The sequence below is a fragment of the Mesoplodon densirostris genome, chromosome 11, assembly GCF_025265405.1.
Source record: "Mesoplodon densirostris isolate mMesDen1 chromosome 11, mMesDen1 primary haplotype, whole genome shotgun sequence".
Lineage (NCBI taxonomy): Eukaryota > Metazoa > Chordata > Mammalia > Artiodactyla > Ziphiidae > Mesoplodon > Mesoplodon densirostris.
Genome location: NC_082671.1, coordinates 88,111,562 through 88,137,268, shown reverse-complemented (window position 1 = coordinate 88,137,268; position 25,707 = coordinate 88,111,562). Strand labels below are relative to the sequence as shown.

General features: G+C 36.3%; 2 protein-coding genes across 5 annotated transcripts in view; one reads left to right on the top strand and one right to left on the bottom strand.

The window, feature by feature from the left end:
- Positions 1–10,118, top strand: part of PLEKHG7 (pleckstrin homology and RhoGEF domain containing G7) — an 80,546-nt gene extending 70,428 nt beyond the window's left edge. Inside the window, 4 exon segments of the mRNA XM_060114240.1 lie at positions 1,630–1,709; positions 3,653–3,806; positions 8,911–9,008; positions 10,011–10,118. Coding sequence (XP_059970223.1) covers positions 1,630–1,709; positions 3,653–3,806; positions 8,911–9,008; positions 10,011–10,118 — 440 coding nt within the window.
- EEA1 (early endosome antigen 1) overlaps positions 9,956–25,707 on the bottom strand; it is a 148,428-nt gene continuing 132,676 nt past the window's right edge. For 2 of the 4 annotated variants that reach the window (XM_060112102.1, XM_060112103.1), the window contains 7 exons: positions 22,473–22,658; positions 21,325–21,456; positions 20,164–20,349; positions 18,797–19,035; positions 18,419–18,539; positions 17,763–17,861; positions 13,314–16,833 (listed from right to left, as the gene is read on the bottom strand). In XM_060112102.1, coding sequence (XP_059968085.1) covers positions 16,711–16,833; positions 17,763–17,861; positions 18,419–18,539; positions 18,797–19,035; positions 20,164–20,349; positions 21,325–21,456; positions 22,473–22,658 — 1,086 coding nt within the window. In that variant the 3' untranslated portion in view covers positions 13,314–16,710. Of the gene's footprint in view, positions 10,123–13,313; positions 16,834–17,762; positions 17,862–18,418; positions 18,540–18,796; positions 19,036–20,163; positions 20,350–21,324; positions 21,457–22,472; positions 22,659–25,707 lie in introns of those variants that run through there. The other 2 variants (XR_009533773.1, XR_009533772.1) reach the window with 2 other exon arrangements.

Here is a 25,707-nt window from a genome sequence, read left to right as displayed (position 1 = left end):
CGTCTCATTTCCACAGGTAAATGTATATGAGAAAGAACTTCTAGAAAAATATAAATAAGTAAAATAGAATAATAAAAAATATTTACTGATTTTTCTTGTATTTAAGTGCCTGTCACATTCCCCTCAAGGACTGCCTATTCCTCTAAAATCATTTAAATTTAACCATTTCTTTTTTTTTTTGGTATGTTAATATAAATTACTATTTTGGGAACTTTTGGAAAGGGTAACCTTTGTCAGATTAATTTTAAATTAAAAATTAATTTAAATTTTTAATTTAAAAAAATTAATTTAAAAAATTAATTTTAATTTAAAAATTAAATTTTTTTAATTTTTATTTTTTTATACAGCAGGTTATTAGTTATCTATTTTATACATATTAGTGTATATATGTCAATCCCAATCTCCCGTTTCATCCCACCACTATCACCAATGCCCCGCTACTTTCCCCCCTTGGTGTCCATATTTTTGTTCTCTACGTCTGTGTCTCAATTTCTGCTCTGCAAACCGGTTCATCTGTACCATTTTTCTAGGTTCCACATATACTCGTTAATATACGATATTTGTTTTCCTCTTTCTGACTTCACTAACCATTTCTTTTTCTAATTTCTAAGGGATAGAGTTAAACGGAGAGGGGGATATCTCATTCTAATATTTTATTTCTCTTCTACGAGTATCCCCTTCTTAGGGAAAAGTAGAAAAGCCTATTTGCCTTCAGTTATTATCAAAAGTTATATCAGAAATATATTTGTAAATATAAAGCTTCATAAAGATTATTTAAAGCTTGTATAGACACACTGTAAAACTTAAGAAACCAGTTGTTTTAGTGACTGTCTTAATCAGCTAGGGCTGCCATAACAAAATACCACAGACTGGGTGGCTTAAACAACAGACATTTATTTCTCACAGTTCTGGAGGCTGGAAGTTCAAGGTCAAGTTGCCAGCTGATTCAGTTTCTGGTGAAAGCTCTCTTTCCAGCTTTCTCAGTGTCCACACATGGCAGAGAGAGAGAGAAAGAGAGAGAGAGAGGGAGAGAGAGGGAGAGGGAGAGGGAAAGAGCATGCTCTGGGGATGACATTCACCCTGTCAGGTCAGGGGTCCTCCCTTAAGCTTTCATTTGATCTTAGTTACTTCCTTATTCCAAATACACAGTGGGGAGGGGGGTAGGGTTTCCACATAGAATTTGGGGGAGATGCAATTCAGTCCACAGCTATGACAAAGTGCCTTTTTTTCTGGTAATGTATACCTTTGCCAATGACCACACAGATGAGTCAAGAGGTCAAAATGCTGGAGTTCTATTAGTCAATAGATGTGTCCAAGACTTAGCTGAAACCACAACAAATATCATCCAGATAACCTTAGATCCATCCACATGAAATGCCTTACAAATACAATGTCTTTAAAGTTGGAAGGGTGGGCTCACATCAAGTCCCTGCCTTAGGGAGAAATCAGTTCAACCATAATGCAGTTTTCTGACCCACGTGATTGGAGCCCCCTGAGCTGCAAGCCTCGTGTGCCCTGATCCCCGGCCTGTGTTGTTTTCTAAGGGATTCTTTGATTTAAAAAGAAAAAAAAAAAAAAAAACTCTGCTTACTGTTTCCAGCCCCAATTTCATCTTCTTTCTTTCCTCAGAAAGCACAAGATTCCTAGATGTTTATCTGTTTCTCTTTGATGATTTCCTCTTAGTTACGAAAACTAAGCGCAACAAAAAGGTAAAATGCTGTTGCCTCTAAATAATTCTGCTAAATGAGTTTAGAAATATTTCTGAATAAGTTGAGTTTAAAAAAGATTCTTACACATCAAATCGGACTTTACCCTCTAAAAAATGGAGACATTTTAAAATACTGGCTTTTTCCATTGTAGCGTGCTGGACTGAAAAACAACAGTAACAAAAGCAAGTCCCATTTGTTCAGGATGTCAAAGAGTATGTATATTTTTAGAATGACTTAGTCTGTATACTTTCGAGCCGTGTCCCAGAAGCCACAGGACTGTATGCCTGGCCTGCCTCAGCAAATGAAATTAAGATACTTTTGTCCATATCCGCCTTTTCCTCATCCAAATTGACTACCACAACAAAAGCTGCCAGAGCAGGGGGCCTCTCTAAACCATCTGCTGCCAAGTGCTGAGGTGATATCCACCACCCGTTCTCACGTTCTTCCTGAGAAATGATGCTTTGGGGGCTGCAGGTGGGAAGGAGCCCTGGTCTCTCAGTGTCTGCCTATAATTAAGAACTGCAGAAGCCAAATAAACGTACAGTTGGCATCACAGAAAAAAAAAACGAGTCACCAGGGGCTAGAGCCACAAAATCTCTTCTAAGAATAGGGATTTGTCCCTTAAGTATTAATGGTTACCATTGCTGTTGTTACTCCCTGTTAAGCCATGGGTCTCATGGTCCACCAAAGGCTTTCCATCTAATGTCCCATTTCACAGTTGTTCCCTGACTGGTGTGTGTGAGTGCCTTCAGGAAGAGGCCTCCTCTACAGCTCTCAGACACCTGCCCTTAGAGATGGGAAGAGGATCTGCAGTATGTTTTTGGCTGTCAGAGATAACTAATGTTGTTCTAACCCACTCACTTCTTTACTAAACGACTAGCCTTACACAGATGTAAGATTATGAGACTAGATCTCTCAGATCTTTTAATAACCTAAGCTTTTAGATGGCATGTTGGTTAGTTGAGCTAAATAATTTAAATGTCTTTAAGCCATAAAATAGACACCCATTAATCAATCCGTGCATAGTTGATCAGTGGTTGAGGAGGGAATGGGTGTTGGAGAATATTAAGTCACAGTTTTGAAACTTGGATGGCCTCTTATTTTCAGCTACTCAGGCTAGCATGTCTGAACAGGCAAGCTCTGAAAAATCTCTGTCCCCTTCTAAAACCTGACGTTAAGCACAGCTTACCTTCTCTTTACATAATGGCACAAATCAGAGCCCATGAACTAGTAGCAGTCCATGATTGGCCATGTTATAAGATAATATTCTGGTTTCATGCTTCACAACTTGATTCCAAAATAAGTAATGTTATCTGTTTTAAATTCCTCTTTAAATTCTTCCGTCTGATAAATCTGAGAGAACCACCCGGAGAAGACACCAGGTTTCATTTATTTTTTTGGAAGAAGAAATACGGAATGTTATCTGCTTTAAATTTCTCTTCACTATTTAATGCACAAATTACTTCACATACATCCCAATCTTTGACACCCTTTCTTTGAAAAATTCAGTATTTTATATATTCAAAACAATTTCAGTTATTTACAAATCATAGAGCATGGAATTTATTTATTTAGATTTTAGTATAAGATCCCATGGACAGAGTTGGCCAACATGAGGCTTCTCTTTCTTGTTCATTTAACTCAGTACCATAGAGGGATACTACTGGAAATGAAGATCTTCCCATTGATGTGATAATGATATAAATGTTTCCCAGCTATGAAATTACCCTGTTATTTATTCAGGTAATTAAACTTGGGGATCAGAAACACTATGCTTTAAATCATTGTTGTACTTTGGGAAATGCTTTTCAAGATCCAGAAAGAATAGTAAGCTGGATTTCAAGCAATTGTTTCTGAAAATCAGTTTACTTAAGGAGGTACCTTAAGTATGTGCATCAATATTTACTTCCTACTTATCTCATTATTTTCCTCCTTAATTTTAGAAACTTGGAGGCTCAGACACTGGTTTAATGTGCCCTTCAGTTATTCCTGCGCTACAAACAGTAATCAAAGGAGGTGGTTCATGTATGGTACCCGATCAGCCCACTCCACTAGACAGATTGGTTGTCAGAGGGCTCGATCCACTCCACATGTCAGGTATGTGTCTGTTTTCATCATTCCGCTCATCTGTTTGCTATCCCAGAGTTTTATGTTGGCCTTTTTTGGTAACAGGTCTTGAATCTAATTTAAATCTACATGAAAGATAATACTGGGTTCCTGTGTAGCTAAATATCACTCACTCTACAGGCTAGTTATGGAAAGAGTATTGGACTTGCTTCCACTGCTTGGAGGACCCAGCTCTGCCGCTTGCTAGCTGTGTGACCCTGTGTGCAAGGTACTTAAATTTTCTAAGCCACAGATTCATCTTGGTAAAATCAGGATAATATCTACCCCAGTGAGCTGTCATGAGAATTAAATGAAAGAATGCAGGTAAAGCACTCAATAAATGATAGCTATTATTAGGATGGTTATTCTGTTAACCATTTTTAGTACTATTGCTATTGTCAAAGCACTGGTAAACCATGACATGCTATGCAAGCCTAAGATATTTTATTGCAATTGCTCAATAGAAAAATGCCAGAAATAAATATATAAATATATGTACATACATATACACATATACATCATGTGTATAGATCAGAAATGTATATTTTTGTTTATTTTTCAAGCATTTCCTGAGTGTCTCCTGTGAACCAGGCACCCTGTAAGTGCCCTGGAGTTACAAAGATGGAGCTCTCAGAGCAATGAAAGATCAATAAATCCTGTCAGGAAAGCCCTGGGCCTCGGAGGGCCTTGAAGGACGTTCTGGCCTACTTAGTACTGGGCGGGTGCCAGCAGTGTTCAGAAGGAAGCATCCATCATTCGTTCTTGGGTACAGCCTCCTAGAAGACCAGCAAAGCCGGGCAGGAGGGGAGTGTCTTCCTGTCCCGAGGGAGGAGCAGGAAAAGAGGGAGCACTATCCAGGTCCTGCACTTCCCACTCCAGCAGCCAAGCCCAGAGCACCAGTCATTAGCACAGGACCTACTTGTACTCAGCAGAGCCACATTACACAGTGAATACACCAATGTAACTAAGCTGTATATTTAAATGTTTAACTTGTGAATGGATGCAAACTCTCTCCCCAAGAGCAGCAGGGCTCCAATGAGGGGAAACCTGTATCCAGAACTAGAGCCTTCTGCCTCTTTTGTCTCTTCTTTCTGTGTCTGCTAAGATTTGCTGAAAAGCAACTGGGCAGGCCTTAAGGCCTCTTAGAGCAGATTTGGCATGGACCAATCACTATCACAGGCCAAAGTCTGCATAAACCAGAGAGCTTTCCCAAGCAAGCCTAAAAAGGGGCATCTCAGAGGAGCACAACCTTCTTACTACAGTGGCCATAGTTAGAAGATTCTGCCACGATAAATGGATGTGAGTGGAGGAAGGTGTCAGATCCCCCAAGCAAGAGAGGGAAGCAGCGTGGGCTCAGGTCAGCCACAGCCCTGCCAGCCAACTGAACTTTATGGGAAATGTGACATCACAGGATTCCCTTAGGAGATGCATGTTTTTTCTCCTGTATTCCTTTTTCTTTTTAAATAAAATCAGTACCTTTTTAAAAACCATACTTCCACCATCTTTTGTTACTTTTTGACTTGTCACCACCATTTCATTTCTGTTTTTTAAATATTTTTCTCATTGCTCTGGTGGTTATTTTAACTGTTCAGACACAGTGCATGAGGTAGAAGAGCTGTAGAGTGAGACAGTAAAGTCTGAAAAACAGAAGAGATGGTGCTTTGGAGTGATGGAGAGCTAGTTTCAAATCCTGGCTGTATTATTCACAAGCTATGTGACCTTGGAAAAATTCACCTAATCTGTGCCCTCATTTGTAAGTGGGAATTAGTTGACCTTTTTTTTTTAATTGAAGTATAGTGGATTTACAGTGTTCCAAGTACACAACAAAATGATTCAGTTATACATACATATATATTCTTTTTCAGATTCTTTTCCATTATAGGTTATTACAAGATATTGAACTTAGTTCCCTGTGCTACACAGTAGGACCTTGTTGTTTATTTTATATATAGTAGTGTGTACCTGTTAATCCTAAATTCCTAATTTATCCCTCCCCCACCTTTCCCCTTTGGTAACCAAAAAATTGTTTTCTATGTCTGTGAGTCTATTTCTGTTTTGTAAATAAGTTCATTTGTATCCCTTTTTTCGATTCCACATATAAGTGGTATCATATGATATTTGTATTTCTCTGTCAGACTTCACGTTATATGATAATCTCTAGGTCCATCCATGTTGCTGTAAATGGCATTATTTCATTCTTTTTTACGGTCAATATTCCAGTGTGTGTGTGTGTGTGTGTGTGTGTGTGTATACACATCACACACCACACCATCCTTATCCATTCATCTATCGATGGACATTTAGGTTGTTTCCATGTCTTGGCTACTGTAGATAGTGCTGCTGTGAACACTGGGGATGCATATAGCTTTTCAAATCATAGTTTTTGTCTTTACCAGATATATGCCCAGAAGTAGGGCTGCTGGATCATATGGTAACGCTATTTTTAGTTTTTTAATGAACCTCCATACTGTTCTCCATAGTGGCTGCCCCAGTTTACATTCCCACCAACAGTGTTAAGAGGATTCCCTTTGCTCCACACCATCTCCAGCTTATTATCTGTAGATATTTTGATAATGGCCATTCTGACCAGTGTGAGGTGGTACCTCATTGTAGTTTTTATTTGCATTTCTCTGATAATTTGTGATGTTGAGCATTTTTTCATGTGCCTGTAGCCACCTGTGTATCTTCTTTGGAGAAATGTCTATTTAGGTCTTCTGCCTATTTTTTGATGGGTTGTTTTATAAGCTCTTTGTTTATTTTGGAAATTAATCCCTTGTCGGTCACATCATTTGCAAATATTTTCTCCTATTCTGTAGGATGTCTTTTTGTGTTATGGTTTCCTTTGCTGTGCAAAAGCTTTTAAGTTTAATTAGGTCCCATTTGTTTATTTTTGCTTTTGTTTTCATTACTCTAGGAGATGGATCCAAAGAAATGTTGCTGTAATTTATGTCAGAGTGTCCTGCTTATGTTTTCCTCTAGTTTTATAGTATCTGGTCTTACTTTTAGGTCTTTAATCCATTTTGAGTTTATTTATGGTGTTAGAGAACATTCTAATTTCATTCTTTTACAATAGCTGTCCAGTTTACCCAGCACCACTTATTGAAGAGACAGTCTTTTCTCCATTGTATATTCTTGCCTCCTTTGTTGTAGGTTAATTGACCATAAGTGCGTGGGTTTATTTCTGGGCTTTCTATCCTGTTCCATTGATCTTTGTTTCTGTTTTTGTGCTGGTACTATACTGTTTTGACTACTGCAGCTTTGCAGTATAGTCTGAAGTCAGGGAGTGTGATCCCCCCAGCTCCATTCTTCTTTCTTAAGATTGTTTTGGCTATTTGTAGTTAGTTGTGGTTTAAATGACACAAAAAGGAAAAAAATACATAGCACTCTGCCTAGTACATAGTAGGTGCTGAATAAATGATGTCAACTATTAATTGTTAATCATTATATTAGAACATCAGAGAGAAAAAAGCTATTCCTGACCATTTATTATCTCATTTTATTTTCTAAGCCTAGCCATACCAGGTCCGTTTGTTTATTAAGCCCTTAGTAGCCATATTACAAACTAAACAGATGAGGGATACCTTAAATAACTAAGAACTACAGTTACAATTTTGAGGAACATGGATTCTGAAATCCAGCCAAGAACAACCTGATCTTTAAAGCCTCACTTACTACAGGGAATTTATAAAGAGAAAAATCAGGGAGTAAAATAAAAACAGCCAGATCTTTTTTCCAGAAAGTCATTTTAATAGGTTTAAGTCCTCTCACCCCAGAGAAGCTGGACAGAATTTCATGACCTTGACAGGCTTTGTTGTGGTAGAATTTAGGAATTATGAGGTTTAGTCTATTACAGTCTGTAATGCTGAAGTAGTTCTTGCAGTTAAGAAAATAAAAGTCTCACATTTGCTTCGATGCTGAAATGAGGCCCAACTTGCCTCAGTGAGTCTGAATTAAACCCACAAACTTCAAGGAACAGAACTAATGACTGTGAGCGAGCATCAGCTTAATGGTCGCCCAGGAAGAGTCCGTGTCCTCCTCCTCCTCCTCTCTGAAGTACTTGTTTTGACCCGGAGCCAGCCCTGGTTTGGTTTTATTTGTTCCTAAACATAAACTGACTGTAGAAAGAATGTATAGGCTGAAAAATTTTATTCCTGGTGCTGTATAAATAATTCAAGGAAGAAACTTTCATTTTAAGAGCTCCAGCTGTATAAAAAGAGGAAAATCTGCTCTCCCAGTATCTCCTATCATTTCTTTAAGAGACCAGCTAGGAAATGACAGAACAGACTGTTTCAAACACAGAAACCATGCCAACATTTTTTTTGTTGTTTTACATTTCACGTAATTTGGTGGATGTTGGATTTTATTTGAGTCCATTTTTTTGCCTTCTCTTGGACTGCTGTGAAGCATTCAGGTGGTTTTGTATTTTTGCTACATCTTAATTTGTTTAACTGTTGTTTTGATGTGACTTCCCTTTAAGTACAAAAATAAAACTTTTTTTTTTTTTTTTCCGCGGTATGCGGGCCTCTCACTGTTGTGGCCTCTCCCGTTGTGGAGCACAGGCTCCGGATGCGCAGGCTCAGCGGCCATGGCTCACGGGCCCAGCTGCTCCGTGGCATGTGGGATCTTCCCGGACTGGGGCAAGAACCCATGTCCCCTGCATCGGCAGGCAGCCTCTCAACCACTGCGCCACCAGGGAAGCCCCCAAAATAGAACATTTTTAGAAGGAGTGGTGGAGGTCAAAGAAACCATGATTATATTATTTTTCGTATTTGTATTATCTATACTTTACACACACAAAATCTACCTATTATGCTAAGCTTTTTCCTTGGGAAGGAATACATTTTCCATCACTTAAGCCATAAATGCATTTCCTCAAGCCCCGGAAGTCATTGGCTAAGGAAGAAAAGGTTTTCATATTTAAGTGGGCTCTCTTTGGACATAGCAGTAAAGTCTTGGTCTTGGAATCAGATTCTTTTTTAATCGACATAAACCTCCCACACTCATTAATAAAGAAACAAAAATCCAAGTTCTTGTACTGAGAAACTGTGGATTTCATATTAAATGCTTTGGCTTTTTGTCTTTAATCTTTTTCTAGTCTTTGAGCTGAGAAATTCTTTCCTCATACAACATGAAAACAGCTATCGACAGTGTATAGCAGCGTTCTTATTACAAGCCCAAACAGAAAACATCAAGGTATGTATTTCAATTTTGTAGGTTTTGATTCTTCAGACTTAAGGGAAAAAATCTCACCCCAAGCTCATTACGGAACAGTGAATGGAAAGCTTTGTGTATTTTCCTCTCCTGCTTTGGGAAGGGGGGAGGTCGGAAGGAGGGGAAGGGTATGAATCTCTAGACCATACCAGGCTCAGAAACCTCAGAACTGACCATCTTCTTACCCCCCAGTGTTGACACAGCCTCCCTCATTGTGTCCTGTGGCAGAAGCTCAAGAGCTGCCTCTGACTTCTGGGGGATCTGTAGGAAATGGGCGAAGAACTGCTTTGGATTGCATTTTGGGTTGATTTTTAAGATGATCTGATCAATTTCCAAAGCCCCCGTATGCAAACAGTATGATGCCAGCTTAAGTGAGGGGCTCCTGCAGAAATGAACTGCGTCAAGTCTTCTCTTCACCCTTTGAAACTATGCTACTGTTTTTACAGCTATGGAGCTGAAGAGCAGCTGCCTATCTGACTCTGGTTTCTTTATCTTAGAAGTTTCCATTTTTGTCTTTCCCCTGGTAGGCTTTCATCAGGGCAGCAATGTGGCCAGACAATTAATGGAAGACTACATTATTTTCAAGGAGTCAATTTCCTCCCTCAGTCTGTTTTTCAAGTTATGCCACTGATTAAGAACTTCTGTTTCTACACAAAGTGGAAATTCAAGGAATTCAGCTTTCAAACTACTTATATTCCCAGTATTCATCTTTGTAATTAGTCATCATTGACTATTATGGTTTCTTGATTACTCACAATTGTTTATCCAACTTGCATACCATATTCATCTAATCCATTTGCATTTTCATATGTGATTAGAGAGATTTATGATATATTCGATTTAAGAAAAAATGGGAAACAGGCAAATGTTTCATCAGTCTTCAGTTTTAAAGAGCAAGTCAACAAATACAAAGGAAAATATTAATCCAAATATGTGAGAAATTTAACATTCTCTTCTCTCTATATATTTTCTCTTTCTTAACAGAAAACATGGATTGCACAATTAACAGCAGCAATCTCTTGCTTCACCAAGAGTCAGGAAACCAAGAAGATGTCCTTATTCACTTTGCCTGCAGAATCCTCCGAAATTTAGGGACCTAAAACAAGTAGCACACCTTTTTAGACATTAGGGATTAAGGTATTCTTTCATTCAAACTTGTAACACTTACCTAGTGATGAGCTAAAAGAAAATGTGCATTTTAAAGAAGTTCCAGGGCCTCCCTGGTGGCGCAGTGGTTAAGAGTCCGCCTGCCGATGCAGGGGATACGGGTTCGTGCCCCGGTCTGGGAGGATCCCATATGCCGCGGAGCGGCTGGGCCCGTGAGCCATGGCCGCTGGGCCTGCGCATCCGGAGCCTGTGCTCCGCAACGGGAGAGGCCACAACAGTGAGAGGCCCGCATACCGCAAAAAGAAAAATAAAATAAAAAATAAAAAAAAATAAAGAAGTTCCAGAATTTAAGCTAGGAAATTCCCCAGCATAGAGTAATAATGGCTGCAACAAATTTGAACCAGAAGGAATTTCTTGGTAAGTGTATACATGCTGATATCCAGACTACGTTATAATGCTTCAGTCAGGCTTGCAAGAGGGGCGAGGGAAGTATGATGCTATTATAATTCGTAAAAGGTGAATGATCAGGCAAATGCAGTATCAGGAGGAAAACAATGCCCACTGCTTGCATCTGATATGAATTCTAGCATCTTACTTTGTGTATATCTGTAATGAAACCACGTTTCCTACATGACTTATAAATCAGCCTTACTGCTCTACAGTCCTACCTCATACAAAGTTTGATTGCTCTTTTAACATACTAAGCAATGAATAATAAGGTCTCCATCTTAGTAGCAGTTTTTAAATTCCTAGTCGCCAACAGTTTATTTATCTCAGGTATACTTTTTATAACTCTTAACATGGAAGGAGAAAATCCCAAAGACTAAATTCCATTGTTTCAAGAAAGAAAAAGCAAATATCTGTTCCAGTTTCACCAGTTAACAGTTTTACTTGGGAAATTTCATAGAAATAGTAGGATATCTTTCTCTAAATCTCACTTTTTGAAGAACAGTGGAGTTTGTCATAAAACTTCTTTCTGGTTTTGAATGTGTGTGTGTGTGTGTGTGTGTGTTAGCACAGTACAGTTACTTCGTCTTATTTGGCAGGACTTGAAACATCATTAAAATTTCTTAAGAAAGAGAGCTTGAACTATTATCATGGTGGAATATACTATTAACTGCATGTAAGGAACTAGTTCTTATAGTCAGATTATATCAAAAGGAAATCACAGATTTCAGTTTCAGACATGGTACCTTTGGCAGTTTCCAAAATGGAAGTTGTAAATTTATCAAGTTGGACTGCAAGACAAATGATACCTTAACTGATCTCCTTAAGCTGGAGAATGGGATGGAAAGGATGATGCTTGGGGAAGTCACATGCACAGTTAATTCTTTGAGAAAAATGTGATTTCACCATGTAAACCAGGCAGTATAGACAAGTGCAGCATAACAGTTCTTTTCAAGGGCCAAGCACCATTAGAATGGAGGGTCACAGCCCATGTATAATAATGTCATATTTATTCGGAGTAAGTGAAAATGAAAGGAAAATCAGGAAAGCAGTAACTATGGTCAATGCCTAAGAATAAATGAGAAAAAAGGCAAAGTACAGGAGAACAAATTTCAAGTGAGTTCTTAGAGATGAAAACTATGTATTTTTTTAGAAAGAAATTAACAATTGCCTTGCAAGGATTTCTAGATATCAGCCAACTTAGGAAAAGGGCAATGGACTAGGTGATCTCCCAAGATTCCTTTTAGTCTGAGTCCTGTAAACAAATATTTGTTTATATGTATAAAACTATTTTCTCCCTTAAATCTCATTAAAGGGAGAAAAAGATTGACTATGTTAACATGTAAATTTAATTAGTTAAGATGTAAAACAGCTTTAAAATATTCAATATACAAAGAAATATTAACACTTCTATGTTCATTGCAGCACTAGTCACAATAGCCAAGATACGGAAAAAACCTTAATGTTCACCAACAGATGAGTGGATAAAGAAACTCTGGTACGTACATACAATGGAATTCTATTCAGCCTTGAAAAAGAAGGAACTTCTGCAATATGAAACAACATAGATGAACCTTGAGGACATTATGCTAAGGGAGATAAGTCAGTCACAGAAAGACAAATACTGCATGATTCCACTTATATGAGATTTCTAAAATACTCAAATTCATAGAATCAAAAAGAGTGGAACGGTAGTTGCCAGAGGCTGGGGGAAGGGGGAAATGGGGAGTTACTAATGGCATAAAGTTTCAGTTAAGCAAAATGAGTAAGCTCGGGAGATCTGCTGTACTGTACACTTTTACAAGAGTTGTCAAAAGGGTAGATCTCATGTTAACTGTTCTTACCACAATAAGATAAAACTTAAAAGAATATACTATGTATTTAAAGTGAAATTCTATAAAGCTCACAAAAGAGCATATCTGATATATAATATATTAAGTGCTTGAGGATATACATGTTATTCTCTTCCGAGAGAAACACAGAGTAAAATGAAAAATCACTTCTGGAACTTTGGTTCCCAGGGGGAAAAAAAGATCAGTAAAAAGCAATGGTACATTGAGCCTTTAAGTGGTCACCTGGGTATTAAATGTACAATGAAAGAAGAGATTAATATTGTTTAATATTTTTTAGTTTTGTTAATTTTTCTCAATAATGAATGAAATGAAAAGGGGATGTCTCGAGCAAAATAGCATTAGTAATTTCTCTTGAAATATGAATTTAATTACTATTCTTAGTTGAACATTAAAGCACACCGATTGTGAGGCTGGGATTGACATACATACATACATACATATATATATATATATATATATATATATATATATATATATATATATACACACACACACACACACACTATTAACACTATCTATAAAATAGATAACTAACTAATGAGAACCTACTGTATAGCACAGGGAACTCTATTCAGTGCTCTGTGGTGACCTAAATGGGAAGAAAATCCAAAAGGGATATATGTATACGTATAGCTGATTCACTTTGCTATACACTAGAAACTAACACAACATTGTAAATCAACTATACTCCAATAAAAATTAAAAAAATAAAGCACACCCATTCATTGTCTATATCCAAGTGCAAAGTTCTAAATCTGTAAATAAATTAACGTAAAATGGCTAATAACTCTTTTAAATAGACAAAATAATTTAGTCACAGAATATATCTACTAGAAATTATTTTTAATATCTTTAGCATATTTTTTTAAAAAAGCAACAATTCAATAAAGGATTCTTCCATTGTTCTTTATACAGATTCAAATGTTATATAATTTATCAGTTACATTTATAATCAATAACCTTCCACTCACTGAGTTTAGAAACCACAGTATTTACTGAGCTAAACTCTCTCACAAATAAGGCACAACTACATGATCACAAGTAGTAAACAATACAATGAATCCAAAAACTAAACAAAAAATATTCATGCAAAAAGTATCTACAGAAGTTATGAATATATGATCCAGTTCAAGAAGTACAGAATGTCATATACATAACTGCATCATGTTACAGTAAATTCACTACTTCTACAGGGAGAGAACCTAGCTATTCCAATTCTATTTTATACAATTTTACATAAATTTACTTTATGCACAGTATTCACATTTGCAACAATAACTGATCATTAAAATTCAGGCAGAGGGCAATTAAGACAATAATGTGTGGTACATTATATAATTACAGAATACCATTCATCAAGCTCTTGTCTAGGAATACTAAATTGATGGCACGTTTAAATTTTATGGATCAAATCATCCATGGTTTCATAGCCAAAGTGCATTTAAAAAAAACTGCTATAGTCAAATAGGTCATGAATATCAAAATATATGATCATAATTTGCTTTCCACTTAAAAGCTAAACATCTTTATGCAAATGCAAGGTTAAAAAAAAGTGGCTTTAAAGTTCCCAAAACTATAAAATAATCATATAGCCTTTTCAAGAGAGATGGGGAACTAACAAATTTGGCAGTTACTATGTAACATTACTGTGAAGAAACTATTAAACTAGCTAATTCCACATTAAGAGGTAGTTGAACAAAATTATACACTGCATTGAGGTGTTTGTGTTTGTTTCCCTCTTTTCTTCAAAATAAATCCTATACCAGCAGCTTTGTCTTCTTTCTACTAAAAATTCTGTAGGTGTAGTTTATTGTACACTAACCCAGCAAGACTTGATTTTAACTCACGTTTCTGTGCTTGGGTTTAGAATTTACTAACACGTGATGCCAATAGGCTTTGCGTGAGAGCTGGGACTCCATACGTGCCAACTCTAAATCACTGACAAATAGTACCAGCAGACATCTAAAATGTCAAACCAGTAAGCACTCAGAAGATGACTTTTTAATTAAAAGAAACAGAAAACCCTTTAATTTTTGTTTCCAAAACACCTTATTGGTGAGATTAATAGCAAAATATTGTTTCATTTCTAAATATAATAGCCTAATTACTTGGGGCCTAGGAAGTGAGATTAGCTAGATGAAAAGTAGAAAATCACTCAAATACATATGGTTGTATTTGTTGTCCCCACAATTTTTTATGAATATGTGGGTGGGGGGGACAAGACAGGGAAAGGCCTTCAGTGCACCCAACTGGGAGATGAGTGAACAAATATTCTAAGCCAGAAGAATTCCTGTGAAGTTTCATTATCATAAAAAAACAGTGGTGCTGTGAATATGTTTTTCCAACATGCTTATTAATTTACTTATAAGTGTAGAATTAAGACTATTTGAAAGAATTTATATGAAAATGCGTAAATAATTTTAGCTCAATTTTTATTATCCAACTTATTTTTAATAAAGATCCACTGTATTTCTTTGGTCTATACACTCAAGGATACATGTTTATCCGAGTCCAGGGACTCAATCAGGGTCCTTAGTAGCTACTGACAACAGAGTTTACTTAAATGGGTTTTTTAAATAATTAAATGAATATATGGCAATCTGTTTGTATACATTATAGGAAGAGCATAAACATGATAATTTCATTTCAGCATGATATTTGAAAGCAAGTGTACATTATAAACTATGTATTGTAAATGAAATATTAGCTCCCATCCTTCCCTATTACCAAATGATTGCACTGAATGAATATATACCTTTACATTTCTTCTTAGAGTAATAAACCAATATTAGTGAGTTTTCTCTTCAGATGTTCTCCAATTTTCCAAATTAATAAGACTGCTAAATTAAAGTTCAGTTCCATTGTTCACATCCAAATAAGCTAATTTTTAATTACCCTCAATTTGCCAGTCTGTTTCAGTTCTAGTTATAATTTGGGGATTCCTAAATACATCTGTTTTTGGTGATACTCTATTATCCAACTGTTATTTCAAGGTAATTTCATAGCATTATTTTTGCAAAGTAAACAGATACACAGTTGATATGGAACCCCAAATTCAGAACCTTTTAAAATTTAAGTCAAATTTAAAACTTTAAAAAATCCTTCCCTATTAGGTAAGAAGAGAATATAAAGCAGAAAATATAAAGCAGAATATTTAATGTCTCCTTACCATTTTGTATTTGTTTTCACAGATAAGACTATAGCAATATCAGTTACTAGCTTTAAGATGCAAAATCTATAAAACAATTACAGTGAAGCTGAGCTATGCTTGAGAAGGTTAAACCAAATTACCTTGAAAAAAGCAGATCCATTAAAAAAGCAAATTCAGATTCTTGAAGATGCTGGAGAGACAAAATGAGGATATAAAATGAAGGCTAATCTCAGAAGACTTCCCACTTAAGCAGAGAATAGGACCATTATTATTCACCTTCCAACTGGGGATGAGGGTGGGAAGTTTTGTAGGATTCTTAATTAAGACTACATGGGAGTTTAAAAATGAGATAGAAAAAGACAAAAAGAAAAATTAACCCTAATCTTTAAAATACAACCCAAGGATAACCATAAAATAAGCAAATTAATTTTCCAGAGGTTTTCATAAAATCCACCCAAAAGAATTTAATCAATATTGTTAAAATAAAAACCATGTTTGAATTCATGGTTAATATTTAAATATAATCTGTATTTGGAACACTTGAGTAGTAAATTTGTAACAATAACAATGCAACTGAGCTATGGACCTGTGTATAAGGGAAAAAAAGCTTTATAGTTCTTTGCATTTCACAATGAGAATATTTAATATAATTAATGTGTTACTGTGCAACATATCTGATACGGTAACATCACCCATGTACATTTCTTGATACTAAATGTGGGAGAAAGAAGGAGCTAGCTATGGTTACATCACCCATGTACATTTCTTGGGAGAAAGAAGAAGTAAGCTATGGAAGTGCATTCATGTCATTTCTGAACAATCAAATTATATTTAAAAAAATACATTGCTATTTTCCATCCAAAATTTATTTACATTTCATTGGCTACTTCTAAACTTGGCATGAAAGCTGTTCCGGGGTAAATGGAAAAGAGTAATGAAAGATGGGCTCGAGTCTCACAAAAATAGAAGAGTTTTACTTGATAACATTCCAAAATATATGAATTCTAATTTGGTTTAGTATTGCAACCACTGTCCAAACCGAATAGTAGTAGTCCAAGATATCTATTAAGTGTATTATTAAAAATCTAATGTTAGTGTAATATTACTCTGAAGTTGCGATAACCCATTATCCTTGCAAGTCATTGAAACATGCATCACAGACACGAACAGGCTTCTTGGAAGAAGGAGTTAAGGCATTTTTGGCTGAACACTCAGCACAGAAGATATTTCCACATTGTCTGCAGTGATGCTGTAAATGACAAAAATTAAACATTTTTAAGCATAAAAACTATACCAAAAGTATTATGAGACTACAAGAATACAGCAGACTTCACTGTGAAGGTATACTAACTTTCAAGTGATTAGCATTTAATATAAAACCTCAGTATGTCGATTTAATCCCTTAGTTAATTTGAATGTTTCCTATTTAATCAGATACTGTACTAAACATTTAATATGGAATTTATCTTGGAAATCTCAGAAGAACCTTAGGAGGCATTTTAATGCCTTAATAAAGTACTTAATAAAGCACTTCTATCAGGTGAAAAACTATTCCTATTTACAAAATGTTTCAGGCATAATTTCTTCAATAGGAATATAAACTTGAAACATCACATAATGGCATTATTTTAAATGATTTTTTTTTTTTTTTTGGCAGTACGCGGGCCTCTCACTGTTGTGGCCTCTCCCGTTGCGGAGCACAGGCTCTAGATGCGCAGGCTTAGCGGCTATGGCTCACGGGCCCAGCTGCTCCGCGGCATGTGGGATCTTCCCGGACCAGCGCACGAACCCGTGTCCCCTGCATCGGCAGGCGGACTCTCAACCACTGTGCCACCAGGGAAGCCCTAAAATGATTTTTTTATCTCTGCTTTTTCTTCCTCTAAGAGAACCCTATGATGACTAAAACATGAGTTTAATACTGATGCACTGGTTCAGAAAATGATTATCCAAGAGAGTAACTCAGTAGGAAGGTAATAACTGAATTTAAAACTAAAATTGAAACACTCTAACCAGAAACAAGATTTCATGAAACTTAATTATCCTATGTAGTTGTAAATTAAAGTTAATCAATAAATGGCAACTTTTTAAATCTGTCAAATGCAGGACAATTTCGATGGTTAAAACATTGTCACTGAGGAATAAAATCAAGAACCATAGCAATATAACAAAACCATTTACCCGTCTCACGGTTACTGAAAAGCCTTTCCCACAGGCCATACAGTTTTGTACTTCATTGTCTTCAGCCCACTTTCTATTCAATGCTTGTGTATGTTTGATCTATTCAAAAAAAAAACATTATAATGTTCAACGTTGTAAAGAATGATAATTTCTAATTTGGTGGACAAGTTTTAAAATGGATAAAATTTTAAAAATCAGAAATACTTTGGTCAACTTCCATTATCAAAAGTTATTACATAATTAAGTCTGAATGACAATAAATAAATAAAGCAAAGCAAGTTTTATTCCTCAAAGGCATTGGTAATTTCTAACCTTTGGTGATTTCCCATTCATTCTAACCCTAAGGATCAATCCTTCCTTGGAACTCTGAGCATCTAATCAGATCACTTCTTTATCACATAGCAACTCATTCATTCATTTGTGCTCTTCCCAATAATGACAATTCATGAATGACATGGCTCTCTAATCACTGGGGTCTCAGATAAGTTCTTTAAATCATATTTAATTACCCGTAATACTTGCAATACTGCTAGACAGGCAGTAGCCATTCAAAAGTATTATTAAATATGAGATTTTTTTTTTAATGCTGAAAATATACTTTTCACTAAGAGGTAAATTCTAGACTAAAAAACTGCCTCATACACCAGGTGACTCACTTGAAGTGACTGATTCTCTCTGCCCAGTTCCTGCACTGCTGCAGTTGTATTATCCAGCTTTCTTTGCAGTTCTAGTACTTTGGTTTGAAGCTTTTCTATTTCACCTTCTCCTTTAAGACACCTGAAGTAGATTGCAAAAACAATTCATTCTTAAAAAATCATTAAAGACCCTCTCCTGAACACAGATAATAAACTACTTTAGTAACTTTAAACATAATACATTAATTTCAACTCTGTTGTAAGGGTTAATTTTTAAATGGCTACTTAAATACCTGCAGGAGCACTTTTCTCAAGACTTCTATTTTTTTAAATGTGGAATACAACAACTTTTTTATCACTTAGCATGGAAATAAACTAATTTTACTAGACATCAACCACCTTTCTAGTAGTGCCCTCCTTTCGTCTTGATTATTCTGAACCGTTGCTTCCAATACTGCAATTTCACCCCGTAAGTCGTCCGTCTGTTTCTCAAGCTCACTGACTCTCCGCTGACTGGACTGCCACTCCTTCTTTATGGTGCCCAAGTTTTCATTTAATGCTGTAATCTGCATGGTAAGTTTAGCCTCATTTTCTTCATGCTGCTTCATTCCTACTTCTTTTTCTTTTATTTCGGAAAGCTGAGAAAAGGAAAAACAGTGGGTAAAAAACCTATTACAAAAGTAGTGCAGGGCTTCCCTGGTGGCGCAGTTGTTGAGAGTCCGCCTGCCGATGCAGGGGACACGGGTTCGTGCCCCGATCCCGGAGGATCCCACATGCCGCGGAGCGGCTGGGCCCGCGAGCCATGGCCGCGGAGCCTGTGTGTCCGGAGCCTGTGCTCCGCAACGGGAGAGGCCACAGCAGTGAGAGGCCCGCGTACAGCAAAAAAAAAAAAAAAAAAAAAAAAAGTAGTGCAAAATTTAAGTTAGTTGTTGAATTTTAAATATTGGCAACATAAATAACATTACTTCTTCAGGGAAGAAGGCACTAATAAAACTGATTCCACAAACATCTGTGTAATTTGAACTGACAATGGTCATAACACTGAAATGGTGGTCAGCAAGCCTCTTATAAACTCAAACTAAAGTAAAGCAATTTGAGATGTTCCTTTTTTCCACTAAAGCAGGGGAAGAACACATAGTTAGGGATAGCAAGGTGCCCTGGAGACAGAGCTGGCATTTTCTTACGTCTCAACTTCCAAATGCATCCTTTTGTCTCTATCAACCTGCCAAAAAAACAGTACTTCAAATCACTGTGTGAACTTGAAATTGCAATTCTTCATCGAAAACATTCAGCAGTCAATTTATCTGGGGATATTTGGACTTAATTCAACAGAGGAAAGCCAGATGCTTCCCATTTGGCATGCACAAGTTAGGGAAGGAAAAGTAGACTTTGGTCATTGTAATTCCAAACTGAAGTTTCCGTTCCCCCTTATCAACATTCAGTTTGACCAAACAAATGAGTTTAACATGATTAGCATTCATGCCATTTACCTCAATCTACAGTTATAGGTTTGTTTGTTTTTCTGGCACTAAAAGTGTCCCCCCTCCATCATGTTTTATTGAATTTTCACTTATATAAACCAAAATATAATCACAGAATATTTCCAATCACATGTCAGCTATTTAAACAAATCAGATCTCTTGTCTTAAATCAAAAATTAAATGTTAGGTGAGCATTTGAATCACAGCTTTTAAGTAGAAAAATCCTCTTTTACTGGATTAATTTACAAAATCAGTTACAAAACACACCTCCCACCACTAACTTACCAGTTTAGCTTCCTTCTCCATAAATTCTTTCTTCAGCTCATCTTCTGCCTTCTTCATCTGCTCTTTTAGCATTTGCTGGGTTTTCTTCTCCTGTTCAAGGGTTGCCTTCAGGGAATCTACTTTCCCTTGAAGCTCTAATTTCTGCTGAATCAAAAGCTGTTTGGCATCCTTGAGATTTGTTACCTCCTAAGAGAAAGTAAGGCCAAAATAAATCATCCTTTATAGTAAAAAAAAAAAAAAACAAATTTATGCAACTTATTACAATATAAACAAAGAGTTTTAGCCTCTTACAAGAGTCTTAAAGTTCAGTATTTCAAACAGTTGATTAAAAAGGTGAAATATTATGTACTTCCTGCTCAACAATCATTTAAATTCAAGTGATGCTTTGCATGTATATGTTTTGATTAAATTATATGAAAAATTTCTACCCCTTATTTTCCCTTTCTTCATTTAGGAAGCATTTATTGGTTCAACATTTAGGCATCACACACTGTTAGGTTCTAGGGATATATATAAAGATGAATTATATACATTCCCTGCTTTAAGGAAGTCACAGTCTGGAAGAACATAATGACATAAAGAGGTAAGTAATTATAAAGCAAAATGGCAAGTATACTGATAGACATAAGAGGTATTATGAGAGCACTCAAGGGAAAATCCAACCTTTCTCTAAGAAAATGACATTTTACAAACACTTTTCAAAGCAAATTATAAGCAGTTAATTTTTTCAGGTGGCATGCCAGTCATGCTAATGATAGGAAAAATGTTCTAAACAACAGATTATTAAAGGATTTTAGGAAGAAAAACGATTAAAAAAACAGAATCCCTTAAAATCTTAATTCTAAACTCTTACATATAATGGATAGCTCTGTCAATTATCACCTCAACAAAATCTAAACTTCCAGGGTTACTTTGCTTTATTCAGTAATTTGAAAACAAGGGTAACATAGTTTCAATGTGTGTATGGATATTATGCAACACGAGCACTGTGAGAACAAGAGTATTTGTCAAAAAACAGCAAAACAAAGTGCCTGGCACATAGTATGTCCTAAAATAAATAAATAAAGTGTATGTGTGTGTATACACACACATGTATATATACACAAATCTTAACAACACTAATACAATACAAAAGGAAAAACAATGATTATCTTCACATACCTTTATGCTTTCTTGCTTGTGAGACTTGAGTTCTTCACTCAATTTAGCAATTTCTTTTTCGTGTCTACACTTAATTTCCTCTATCTCTGCCAATTTACATTTTTCATTTACTAGTTCTTTTTCTTTCAGTGACTATAGAAAAATGATTTATTAAAAAAAGTTTTAAAGTAAATACTTCCAAGTAATGTAACAACAATGACTGCTACTATTTATGACTGTCTCTGCCTCTTCCACCTTAGTTGACTTGAGCAGATTATTTACCTTCTCTTGCCTCTGTGTCCTTATTTATACAGTATGAACAATAAGATGGTTATAAGGATTAAATAGTTAGAGTAACTATTAAATTAATAGTGCCTGGCTAAAGTTTAGCTAAAACTACCATCTTATGCTTATTATCATCATCACTATCTTTACATAGGGCACCTAGGGAGGAGGAGTAGATATTATCTAATCTCTATGCCAGGTAGCTCTTTTTAATCTTCATTTTATAGGTAAAGGAACAAAGACTTAGAGCAGTTAAATAAGCTATTAAAAGTAGAACCAGAAAACTAACACAAGCTCTGCCTGATCTAAAGCCCTTGTAATTAAAGGCCTCTAAACTATAGTTCTGTCAGAATTTTCTAACCTTGAGGCACAAATCATAAATTTCATGCCAGCCTCACCAGCGCCATCGCTACAAAAACATCCACCAATTTTTAAATTAAAGATAATTCAGAGGTAATTCCCTGGCGGTCCAGTGGTTAGGACTCCACAGCTCTCACTGGCAAGGGCCTGGGTTTGATCCTTGGTCAGAGCACTAAGATCCCACAAGCCACACAGTGCAGCAAAAAACAAAACAAAACAAAAAAAAACATAATTCAGGAACTGCACAAATAAAATATACCAAGAACTTCAGGAATTGTACACTTCAGAATATCAGCTGATGGAAATATAAAATTTCAATTATGAAACCAAAAATAAAATGTTTCCTAGAATTTGAATTTCTCATTCATATAAAATTTTAACTGATCTTTAAATGTACTGGTCACAATACAATGCGTTCAACTTTATAACTTAGCATCATTTATATAAACTACACCCCTACTTCCCCTTAGAAAAAGCTGGTTCTTAAATACTAAGATTCTAGATTTCGTCAGAAAATACAATACCTTTTCTTTCTGTGCATCTTGTAGTGCTTTTCTCTGCTCCCTCAATTGCTGTTCTTTCTTTGCTAAATCTTGCTCCAGAGTAGCCTTGGTGGTCTTCAGTTCTTGAATCAATTTATTTTGGTTTCCAATTTGATTTCTATTTGAAACCAAGTCCTCCTGTGCTAGAGAAAGCTTCTCTTCTACAGACTTATAAAAACAATTTCCCCAAATTATTATATGTCATATTTTGGCAAATTTCAACAGAAACATAATAGTTAACGGTTATACATAACAGTTATGCGTAAGCATAGTGGAAAGTAATATACTTTATAAAGATAGTAAATGGGCAGAAGACCTAAATAGACATTTCTCCAAAGAAGATATAATACAGATTGCCAATAAACACATGAAAGGATGCTCAACACCACTAATCATTAGAGAAATGCAAATCAAAACCACAATGAGGTATCACCTCACACCAGTCAGAATGGCCATCATCATAAAATCTACAAACAATAAATGCTGGAGAGGGTGTGGAGAAAAGGGAACCCCCTTGCACTGTTGGTGGGAATGTAAATTGATACAGCCACTATGGAGAACAGTATGGAGGTTCCTTAAAGAACTACAAATAGAACTACCATATGACCCAGCAATCCCACTACTGGGCATATACCCTGAGAAAACCATAATTCAAAAAGAGACATGTACCAAAATGTTCATAGCAGCCCTATTTACAATAGCCCGGAGATGGAAACAACCTAAGTGTCCATCATCGGATGAATGGATAAAGAAGATGTGGCACATATACACAATGGAATATTACTCAGCCATAAAAAGAAATGAAATTGAGCTATTTGTAATGAGGTGGATGGACCTAGAGTCTGTCATAAGAAGCGAAGTCAAAAAGAGAAAAACAGGGCTTCCCTGGTGGTGCAGTGGTTGAGAGTCCGCCTGCCGATGCAGGGGACACGGGTTCGTGCCCCGGTCCAGGAAGATCCCACATGCCACGGAGTGGCTAGGCCCGTGAGCCATGGCCGCTAGGTCTGCGCGTCCAGAGCCTGTGCTCCGCAACAGGAGAGGCCACATCAGTGAGAGGCCCGCATACCGCAAAAAGAAAAAAAAAAATACAGTATGCTAACACACATATATATATGGCATCTAAAAAACAAAATAGTTCTGATGAACCTAGGGGCAGAACAGGAATAAAGACTCAGACGTAGAGAATGGACTTGAGGACATGGGGGTTGGGGGAAGGGAAAGCTGGGACGAAGTGAGAGTGGCAGTGACATATATACACCTACCAAATGTAAAATAGCTAGTGGGAAGCAGCCACATAGCACAGGGAGATCAGCTCAGTGCTTTGTGACCACCTAGAAGAGAGGGTGGGAGGGAGACGCAAGAGGGAGGAGTATGGGGATATATGTGTATGTATACATACAGCTGATTCACTCTGTTATACAGCAGAAACTAACAACATTGTAAAGCAATTATACTCCAATAAAGATGTTAAAAAAGTTTAAAAAAAAGATAGTATGTTATGCCCTTCAGTAAGATGATGTAAAAGAGAAAGAATGCTAGATAACTAACTCTCTTGCCTGTGCAAAATACTTGTAGTATTTTCCATAGGCAAGTATAAAATACTCAATAAAACTGAAGCAATTCCAAAGCTTCTAGAAATACCAAACACACTCAGAGAACATACACATAATGAGAAGATATGGGGAGACATGGGGAAAAAGCAATTTAAAAAGAGATACTTAAACGTGACATTATATATGCATATATGTTTTGTAGGATCTATGATGGCCCTTGACATTCTAAAAGGTTTATTTAATAAATAGAAAGGGGTTTTTGTCTTGGGGGAAAAAATGTATTTCAAATCTGCCAACCTGATTATGTGAACTAAAAGAGGAAAGTCAACCAGACAGACATCTGAGGCTCTACTTCTAACAAGGCCATCACCCCCATCCTCTTAACTTCTCATCTATGTGGTAGAGTAGCACTGTCAGTTAACACAGTGCATAGTTACTAACTGTTAGAAGGCCCAAATATTTCAAGAAGCTGAAGCTGGGGGAAAGAGCAACTTTTTGACTCATTAGGTTTTGATTTGGAGGTGGATATGGTAACAGGTGGGGAATGGAAAATGGCAGGAACCTTGCCACTCTCAGCTGCTAAGGGAAATAACTCTAAGATGCTCTTCCACCATCTAGAAGAAGTTTATCTTTCTTATTCTGGAGATACAGTTTCTTTGAAAAAAAGGCAGAAGATACAATTCAGGAGGAATCACTGCTTTCTAGGCTTGGCTATAGTAAGCATTTGATAAAGAATCGATGAAAAATAAATGAATAAATGAAAACCTTATTTAAAGGGTTTTACTTAAGCTTCCTGAAAGAGATTATTCCTTACAAATAACCCAGTTCAGAAGTCTTTTCTGAAATAAATCAGATTTCCATTTTCAATAGCTTCCAGTAGAACACTAAGAACTGTAAGAATTCCTTTTTGGAAGAGACTTAAAGTCATCTAGTCCTTTACTAATCAAGCAGCTAAGCTTTAATTGAATATACTACTAAGGTAGACAGGAGGGTAAAAGATGGTCCTGGACTTAAAGAAGCTGACCATATAGCCTAGAAAACAGAACCAGGGTATAAAATGGAAGTTGTACAGTGTATTAGAGCATTTGCTATGTACCAAATGCACAGAAAAACAAGTGTGAGTGTTCCCTGTGGAATGTTTAAAGAAGGCTTTGTGGGCATGTGGGAACTGACCTAAGTATCACAAAAGGTGAGAGTGATTTCAGAGAAAAAGAATAAAATTTGACAAAGCCTAGCCCATACTGTCTATAGCAATTGTAATTCGGTAACAGAGGTCCTGATCTAATGCTAAAGAATACCAACACTTGCTAGAGCCTAAAAGCAAGAATACTTCCAATCTCTGACCACAGAATTCCAAAATGCCCATTGTTTAAATGACAGCCTATAAAATTCTGAACTCACAAAATCCTAGTGACTAAATCTTTAAAGTCAAGTTCAAAATCTGCACTATTTTCTGAGCCAAGACATGTTGTTCTACCTTGCCTCTGAATATTCATCTATGTCATTCAGCAGTATACTGCCGTTTCAAATTTTCCTTTTATCTTTCTTGCTTCAGACTATATTATTTTCATCTGCTCAGCATCTTTTCCCTTGGAGAACTCCCTCTTCCATTAGATGGTTTACTGGGGCTATCTTTAACCCACCCACTGCCACTGGAATAAGCA